The following is a 10,287-nucleotide window of genomic DNA, read 5'->3' as shown; positions in this document are numbered from 1 at the left end:
TTACTCTGAAAGACTACTAACTCTTCTTCATGTCACGTAATTCACGCTATAGAGATCTACATAGATATATACCAAAAATACAACAACAAAAATAATAATTATATTTCTGTAAGATTTTATTTGGTAGTTGTACTATATTTAAATACCATATTGTACAAAATATAACACATTGTCAGCCAATGTATCTAAGACCTGTTTGCTGCAGGTGTTTTTACACCCGCTACCCATAGAGTAGAAGGCTTTTATAACTTTGTGCCGGCAGGAAATGTATGTAACAGGTAGAAGGAAGCATCAATAGTCGAGACGATCTAGCCATGTCCGTCTGTTTGTCTGTCCGTATGAACACCTAGATCTCAGAGACTAGAAGAGATAAAACTATAATTTTTGACAGCATTTGTTATGTTATAGCTCTATCTCTTATAGTCTCTGAGATCTAGGTGTTCATATGGACAGACATACAGACGGACATGGCTAGATCGTCTCGGCTATTGACGCTAATCAAGAATATTTATACTTTACAGGGTCGGAGATGCCTCCTTCTACCTGTCGGCATAAAGTTATAATACCCTTCTACCTTATGGGTAGGGGGTATAAAAATAGAATACAAATAATAATAATATTCAAAGTCGTTGCACGCACCTGACCGTAACCTACATAGATGATTTGATTTAACATAATACCTCCAAAGAATGGATTTCATCATAAATCATATTGTTTATACAAAGTAATGCATGATTCTATGATTAGTACAAAAATTAAGTTTTAGAATTAACAGTCTATTATGACAACGAGATAAACTAATACATATTAAATTACGAAGACCAAAAATTAGAAACTCTTTTTTGAACTTACACTTGCCAGTTTTGATAAATTCTCTACTAGGGACTCCAGATTCTCCTGATATTCCTGTATTACAGGATCACTGCACTGTGAGGGAATAACTTCCATAATCAAAAATTTACAATACAAAACTGTGCAATTAGAGTGGTATTATAATTTTGTGCCGGCAGGAAATGTATATAACATGCAGAAGGAGATATCTTCGACCCCACAAAGAATATATATGTATTCTTGATCAGCGTCAACAACCGAGAGAATATAGCCATGTCCGTCTCAGCAATGGGGTCTTAGCTGCTTTGGGTGACAATCTGGTATATTTTTACCTCTATAGCATATTTCCAATGTAGAAATTCATAATTTGATTATCAACCCAACGCCATTTCAACTGTCGGCAAAGTTTGCAATCAATGGACCCTGCTCCGCTGCTAAATGATGATGATCGAGAAGCCAAAAAAAATACCCTGAATTTATTCAAATCGCGAAATGAAAAAAGCAAAAGCAATTTGTAAATGCAACATTTTGTGTAGTGTAATAGTATCGGTAGACCAACTAGGCATATTTTATTATTTGTTCGTGATATTCATTTACTTTAGGAGTACCTAAATGTATTGCTTTTATTAAAAACAACTAACTCTAAAGCAGTATATATAAACACAAATATATATAAAATCAATCTAATCTATTTTTTGGAAAGAACGTAAAAAAAAGTAAAATGTGGTTATCAAACGGTTTTTTTTTGCAAAATCATAAATGTTTTTAATAATATTATATTACTTAAATTATGAAAGATTGCGCGTAATTGTTAGTCAAACATACCGTACTTCTGTTTCTAGTTCTTGCAACAATTATTTTTGTATCTGGAGCATGAACAAAATTTATTTGTGGCAGCAAATGGTAGTAAGTGACTAACAGATTAAATTTTCGACGTCAGTTGTCAAGTTATGTGAATCTAAACAGGTTCTTGAAAGATGATTCGATTAAATAACTCAATAATACTAATCTTCTTTGTGCTATGTGCTTTGTTTTCGATGTCTGAGCAAATTATTTTTAAAGTAGACGGTTTTCCAATCAATTTAAATGACATATTAAATGCCCAAATAATGCCCGCTAATGTTTTTTTATTGGGATTAGATGAGCACAGGGCTGAAAAGTACACGCAAGACTTTCTGTCTGCCTTACAACGCATGGAATATCACAGGTTAACTGGTTACTAGTATTCCAAACGCTTTAGATAATTTTTGGATCCCTACAGAAAAATGATGCAGCAATTCATGGCATCGGATTACTTGACTAATCAAATAATAAAATGGAAGATGGCATACAACGATTTTAAGATTGACAAACGTTTTGGAAAACTACAAAATGAAAATAATTCGACAACAGAAGATGCTGAAAATTACAGAGCAAAGAAGTTTCTTTATGATATTGGCTCTTCGCATTATAATGAATGGCTTAAGAGGTGAGTTTATTTAAAGTACTTATGTTACATATGCATGTACATAAATACACTGCTCATCACTAGAATGACACCCTGTAAGCTCTATTTACAACTGCTCATAGCTCGAAAGCGGAATCGCAAAATATCGGTATTGTTTTATATTATAAGTGTGTAATTATTCTTCGCTCTTTCTAGTAGTACTATAATACAACATGCATTTTATTTGCTCTGTTTCTTTTGCACGTGCACACTTGAAGAAACTAAAAATCAAGAAGAAGCCTCTTTACTTTTCCACACTCAACATGATAATGCCCCTATACATACGGCCCCGATTGTTAAATCGTATATAGCGAGCCAAAATCTGGAGTTATTAAGCTGGTCACCCAGCCTTGAATGAGTAATTTGAAAATTTTCCGCTAACATATGTATATAAAAAAAGTAAGAAAGCTACAGTCGAGTGTGCTCGACCCGCTATCCATTTTGAATAAAAGCAAAATATTGCGGTATTATTTTCAAAATATACCGAAAACACTGCAAAAATACTGAAAATATGTCGAATGGTATATTTGGTATTTTTATATAGTACCACATTCAAAATATATGTACCATAAATATAACAATATACCACATTGTCAGCCAAGCAACTAAGACCCCTACAAAGTAGGCGTATTTGCCCACACAAATTTTGAAACAAACTTGATCTGCGTTGAAACACAACAAATGCTGTGGGAAAAAAGTTTTATCTCTTATAGTCTCAGATCTAGGTGTTCATACGGACAGACAGACAGACGGACATGGCTAGATCGTGTTGGCTGTTGACTGTTGGCTGATCAAGAATATACAAGATACGTTATATTCCAAGTCAACAAAATGCAAACTTTACCTACTTGTTGGAAAGCAAAAAACTTTATAATAAAAAATAAAATTAAATTCCGCCTTTTATCATGCCACGCCTACTTTTATTTAGTTGCTTAAAATGCCTTTGAATATATATTTCAATTTTCAGACCGATACCTTACTTCGTTAAAAAGTTACAGACGCATTGCTCCTACTTTCTTATATGAGGCTCAGTACATGGCTCATATTGTCGAATTAATAAAAAAAATTATAAGTTAAATTAATTAAAAAAAAATTATAAAATTTGTTGTAAAAAGATGAATTAGAATTGACTCCAACATAATTGCGTGTTTTTTTAAATACATTAAAATGCCTTAAATGACTCGAAATACCTTATGTACCTCATAGTGAAATCTTTAAGCTTCACAGCGCGAGCTAGAAATTCATTTTAGACACATGGTTTCATGGTGAAATTTTCTTAGAATTCTTCATAGATTCCGATTATGGGGGACGATTTTCAGGATTTTTTGGACAGGAACAAATTGACCCGCCCTAATATACATACTTTATAGGGTCGGAGATGCCTCCTTCTACCTGTTACATACATAACAAGTGTACTCGACTGTGAGATACCCGCCACCCATTTTGAATAAAAGATATGTATTTTGCGGTATTTTTCTCGAAAAATACCGAATATACTGCAAAAATACTAAAAAATATACCAAATAATATATTTGGTATATCGATATAGTACCGCATTCAAAATATACCATAGACGGTACAATATACCGGTACATATACCCCTAGTAAGTAGGCGTTTTGCCCATATAAAAGTATTTCTTTAATAACTTCGACAATTTCTATCTGATCGCAAATTTTCAGGAATCATAACAACTATAGTAAATATTGTATATACCAAAATTCTCAACTCCAGCTTTACGCTTGTTATTCGATTTTTTTGATTTGCGGGGGCGGAAGTAGGTGTGGCAAAATTTGAAACAAACTTGATCTGCGTGCAAACATAACAAATGCTGTCGAAAAAAAATTAAGCTCTATCTCTTGTAGTATCTGAGATCCAGTGTTTCATACGGACAGACGAAAAGACAGACAGACGGACAAGGCTAGATCGTCTCGGCTGTTGACACTGATCAAGAATATATATACTTTATACGGTCGGAGATGCCTCCTTCTACCTGTTACATACATATCCTGCCGGCACAAAGTTATAATACCCTTCTACCCTATGGGTAGCGGGTATAAAAAGACCTCCAAGACAGTTTTAAATTCCACTATGCACGTCATGCTTTAATTCGATTAAATGTGGTTATACATTGGGAATTGCAGGCAAAATTGATTAACTGAGCACCAAAACAAAAATCTCAAAGCATAACATTGTGATCAGTAAAAATCTAAGATAATAATGTTATATGCCATAAAACGACTGCAGTTGTCTTGATTGCCTGGACTTAACACTCGACTGTAGATTTCTTACTTGTTTTTTTTTTAATAAATACATTTTTCTAAATCAGGTAATAATACAATTCATAAAATACAATACAATTATAGAAAAATATTAAATACATAATTACAATAAAATATTAAATATATTAGTTACACTATGTTTTTATACCCGCTACCCATAGGGTAGAAGGGTATTATAAATGAGCCGGCAGGAAATGTGTGTAACAGGCATCTCCGTAAGTATATGTCGGATCTTAAATTATGGTAGTCAGTGTACAAGAATTAAATCAAATACGCGTACGCTATTCGCCAGATGGTCAGGATAGTTCGATGCGAAAATGAGAGAGAGAAGTTGCGTGAGGTTAGAGGTTTGAGAGAGAAATGTTGCGTGAGGATAGAGGTTTGAGAGAGAGATACGCACTACGATTGTTGTGCGTGTATGCTTGGGCCACTGCGAGAGACAGAGATACATGTATGTTCGTTGCAGCATTTTCTGGAGAGCATTTTCGGTATGCTAGAATGCTGGCGGGCAGTCTCAAGTTGGCAGTGGCGTGATCAAGTGTATTCGCCGTATACAATCTGCGCAATTGAATATGGAAGATCTTAACAACAATCCGACATATATATATTCTTGATCAGCGTCAACAGCCGAGTCGATCTAGTCATATTCGTCTGTTCGTATGAAACACTTTTTCGACAGCATTTGCTATGTTTACACGCAGATCAAGTTTGTTTAAAATATTTGCCACGCTCACTTCCACTACCGAAAATCAACAAAAATAGATGCAATAAGTATGTACAATAACAACTATAGTAATTGTGATTCCTTAAAAATTGGTTAAAAATGGTATAAGTTATTAAAGAAAACAAGTAAGAAAGCTACAGTCGAGTGTGCTCGACTGTGAGATACGAGCTACCCATTTTGAATAAAAGCAAAATATTACGGTAATGATCTCAAAATATTAAAAATAAATATGCATGTATACGTATACGCCAACATACAATACATACATAGCAGGCGATTTTGTCCATACAAAATTATTTCTTTAATAAAATCTACAATTTTTATTTATAATTGTTGTAAATAGGATTAAAAAACAAAGTTTGTACCCCGAGTGGGCTTGAACCCAAGTTCCCCGAGTACCACAACACGAATATGCTTGCACTCTACCGATAGAGCTATCGCAGTGCCTCTATGCATACAGATACAAATATAGAGGGGAGCATGTATATACGTATACGCATACATACAACACATACATAGAATGCGTTTTTGCCCATACAAAACTGTTTCTTTATTAACTTAAACAATTTGTATCTGATCGCAATCAAATTTTCAGGAATCACCACCACCACCATTGTTATTATTGTATATACGAAAATTCGCACGTCTAGCTTTAATATTACTCTTGTTGTTATTGATTTGCAGGAGCGGCAGTGGGTGTGGCAAAAATTTTAAAACAAACTTGATCTGCGTGCAAACATAACAAATGCTGTCGAAAAAAAATTATAGCTCTATCTCTTATAATCTCTGATATCTAGGTGTTCAAACGGACAGACGGACATGGCTAGATCGTCTCGGCTGTTGACGCTGATTAAGAATATATATACTTTATAGGGAGATGCTCCTTCTACCTGTTACATACATTTCCTGCCGGCACAAAGTTATAATACCCTTCTACCCTATGGGTATCGGGTATAAACATTTGTATGGGCAAATGTCTTACTTACTAGGGGTCTTAGTTGCTTTGGCTGACAATGTCTATGGTATATTTTGAACAAATATACCATATTGCATATTTTTAGTATTTTTGGTATGTTTTGGGAATAATTCCGCAATTTAGTGCTTTTATTCAAAATGGGTAGCTGGAATCTCACAGTCGAGCACACTCGACTGTAGCTTTCTTACTTGTTAGAATGTGGTTTTATTGAAAGTGCATATTCGCTATCTCATAGTTAATCACCCTCGACTTAGGGTTTTAACTTTTTTTTTATATTTAGCTAATTGTAACTTCTTGTCTACAGACCATATGTGTAGCAGTCGAAGTAGCGGTAAAACAGTTTTATTCTTTTTTAAACTATTGTAGTTTTTTTCACACTTAATTCACATGTAGAATTGTAACTAATGACAAGCAAAAAGTAAATATATATGTATGTATGTACATGTGTATATGTGTGTAAGGTCTAGAAATGACCCACGCCAATATACTAGAAAATACTGTCAACACTGCGGGTCTACTAGCTGTCACTTGCGGTCGAGGCTTTGCAGATCTGATAGAGATGTGCCAATACGACTAGTCGGGGCGCACGAGTTAATCAACGCCCGCTTTTCGAACGTTATGCACTAGGTGTCATCAGTCGGATGTTGGCAGTCGGAAGAATGTACATAGCTACTTTGCAACAATTGCGGGAATTGTACCATAATATTGTGTGGCCTCGCTCGTGGTCGCTCCGTCCATGACCCGGACCTGTACGTCCTTACCAGGACTCATACTTGTTGGTAGAAATGTTGTTTTCCTTCACAATGCCAATGTCGCCAATTTGTTCGATTGAGTTACTTGAGGTACTCGTCTTTCCAGCGTAGACAAATTGCTGCTGGTTGTTTAGGAAAAAGGCGGCGGGTTGCGTGATTACCGTTCAAAAACAGAGACCATTATATTTAAATTTGACTTAAATGACTCCCATAGTCCGCCCATGTGTGGGTCCAGCTGTCATTGCAGTCTCATGAGTCATGAGAACTGTTATTGCATCCAAATGTATTGCCTTCGTGCTGAAGCAGATGAAGTCACAGACGTAACCCTTCGTGATAAGGAACGCTGGACCTCTGAAGTTGTCGTTGTCGACTGGTTCAGCTAAATCGATCCTGGTATATGTGAAGGGTCTCGAAAAAGAGAGCCGTTCTACGTGCAGGTTATCATTTATTTATCATTTTTGAAAATATTTAATCTCGATTCTCTTTTACAGAACTACAACACTGGACGATATTAGACGTCAATTATTAGAAACTGGAAAATATTTGAAAAACAACGAAATGAGATTTCACGGACAAGAAATAAAATCAACTACAAAACCCCATTCTACTTTTTTTCTTGAAGACAATGAATGCGATGATGGCGATATTACTGGATATGCTTATGATAGTTCGCACCACTTAAATGTAAGTATTTTGTAAACTTAAATACACGAGCAAATTTAATTTGGATAATCCTATAGAACAGTGGTGGTCACGTGCAGTTCTGAAGAAAATCACTCACTGAAACACTTGTTATAATAGCAATCGTAGGATAAAAGTGTACTGTAACTTTGTGTCTAAAATTATGTCTCGAAATCTTTGGAATAAATTTTTTAAGTATAACGAAAATTATGTCAGTCAAAAAGAAGCTGAAGATGAATTAAGAACATGCTGTTTAACTGTCAGAGCATCATTTGAGGTGAACTCAAGTGAGCATGACGCCTGCTGTTCTTCGGCTATATAAAAGGCTTAGTAGAGATGATGCAAGGAAGATGTAATAGTTCTGATGAAATAATTGTACAGTGGCGAATTATAGAAGAAGAAATCGAAAACAAACGATTCCTGAAACTTTTTTTTACTCTTCGATAGCATTTGTTTAGCTCTTTGGTTAGTGTAAATTATGGGGCTTGTCGATTTTTAATTTTCATAATATTGTCAATAAACATGCGGTCGCGAACGTACGCAAAATGGAAGTCGACTTTGGCTTAATACAGTAAAATGCAAAACTCTGCGAATTGAGACAGAATATTTTAAAGAAATAACTTTACTTTTAAAATAGAATCGTGTAGCTTTCTATTAAGAAAGAAAATATCTCCATTTATTTATTTTTAATTTAATTAAGTTCCGGTCGTGAACGTACGGTCGCGAACGTACGATTTTTCCATGTTGTATTATTTATTAAATTTTTATTTTTACCAAAACTTTTTTTGATTAATAACTTCAAATTTCATAAAAAAACAAACGGATTTAACTCAATTTAATGTCAATTTAATGTGTCTAATAAGCAAAAAAAAACAAATTTTTATTAGATATGAAATATGTACTGAAATTTATTAATAGCAAGAAAAATATGTAGTAAGTAATAAGTAATAACTAACAAGTAATAAGTAACTGCAAACGACATAGTTATTTCAAAAACAAAAACAAACAAGTAAGAAAGCTACAGTCGAGTGTACTCGACTGTGAGATACCCGCTACCCATTTTGAATAAAAGAAACATATTTTGCGGTATTTTCTCAAAATATACCGAATATACTGCAAAAATACTAAAAAAATATACCAAATGGTATATTTGGTATATCGATATTATACCGCATTCAAAATATACCATAGACGGCACAATATATCAGATTGTCAGCCAAAGCAGCTAAGACCCCTAGTAAGTAGGCGTTTATGCCCATACAAAAGTATTTCTTTAATAACTTCGACAATTTTTATCTGATCGCAACCAAATTTTCAGGAATCATAACTACTATCGTAACTCTAGCTTTAAAATTAGGCTTGTTATTCGATTTTTTTGATTTGCGGGGGGCAGAAGTGGGCGTGGCAAAAATTTGAAACAAACTTGATCTGCGTGCAAACATAACAAATGCTGTCGAAAAAAAATTATAGCTCTATCTCTTATAGTCTCTGAGATCCAGTGTTTCATACGGACAGATACACAGACGGACATGGCTAGATCGTCTCGGCTGTTGACGCTGATCAAGAATATATATACTTTATAGGGTCGGAGATGCCTCCTTCTACCTGTTACATACATTTCCTGCCGGCACAACGTTATAATACCCTTCGACCCTATGGGTAGCGGGTATAAAAAAATTTATTTTTTTTTAAATCCATGCGACGCTAGTTAAAATCGACATACGCTTATAGGTAAGGTCGCGAACGTACGCTACTTTGACAATCAATAAAAAAAGATTGGTTAGAGTAACCCCAACGATTTTTTATATTTAAAATATATATACCATAATAACTTAAGACGCGAAGTTTCATTCACCTGTTTGGACTTAATGCGAAGCAATTACAATAAAATGATGTTTTCGGTCGCGAACGTACGATTTGAACATAGATAAGAAGAAGAAGAACAAAATAAAAATAAACACTTAATTGAACACTTTTTAGCTCACTTTGCATTTTTTGTCTTATTATTGGATTGCTATTAAGAGATTTGGTAGAAAAAAAGCAAACATATCTTATGTTTTCCTTGTGAAATAATTAATCAAAAAAGTGCATATAAAAGTAGCTAAATGTGAAAAAATTACATTTTTTCAGTTTGCAGGCAAATTTTTTGTATAAAAACAACGGAGATATGCTACGGATACATTGTATTATGAAAATTTGGATATTTCTTTATGACATTATACAAAAAAATACGATGAATGTGAAGATTTTTTTTTTCGGTCGTGGTTTACCATTTTCAAGAATTGCCCATATATCAGCGACAACAGCCGTACGAATATTCTATGACCATAAGTAATATACCAGATGCATTGATGTTATTGCGACCCATTCTTACGTGTTTATTCAATTGAAATTTTTTATAGCTATTTAATTATTTTCTTAGTGCGAAATTATCTACATAATTCATAGTTTATGTCGCGACCAGCTTTACAGTGACAAAAAAAAACCTAAACTAAAATAATTTTAAAAATAAGCGAAGGTTATTTTTAAAGCTTTGGAGAAGCACTATTTTTAGAGC

General features: G+C 34.1%; 1 protein-coding gene across 2 annotated transcripts in view; it reads left to right on the top strand.

The window, feature by feature from the left end:
- Positions 1-1,788: 1,788 nt before the first annotated feature.
- The window catches only part of LOC133839028 (uncharacterized), a 59,890-nt gene continuing 51,391 nt past the window's right edge, over positions 1,789-10,287 (top strand). The window contains exons 1-3 of one of the 2 annotated variants that reach the window (XM_062270328.1): positions 1,789-2,038; positions 2,093-2,299; positions 7,541-7,733. In XM_062270328.1, coding sequence (XP_062126312.1) covers positions 1,809-2,038; positions 2,093-2,299; positions 7,541-7,733 — 630 coding nt within the window. In that variant the 5' untranslated portion in view covers positions 1,789-1,808. The remainder of the gene's footprint in view (positions 2,039-2,092; positions 2,300-7,540; positions 7,734-10,287) is intronic. The other variant, XM_062270329.1, reaches the window with a different exon arrangement.

Source organism: Drosophila sulfurigaster, chromosome 2R (genome assembly GCF_023558435.1).
Source record: "Drosophila sulfurigaster albostrigata strain 15112-1811.04 chromosome 2R, ASM2355843v2, whole genome shotgun sequence".
NCBI classification, from domain to species: Eukaryota; Metazoa; Arthropoda; class Insecta; order Diptera; family Drosophilidae; genus Drosophila; species Drosophila sulfurigaster.
Note: the sequence above shows the minus strand (reverse complement) of the source record. Positions and strands in the feature narration are given on the sequence as shown.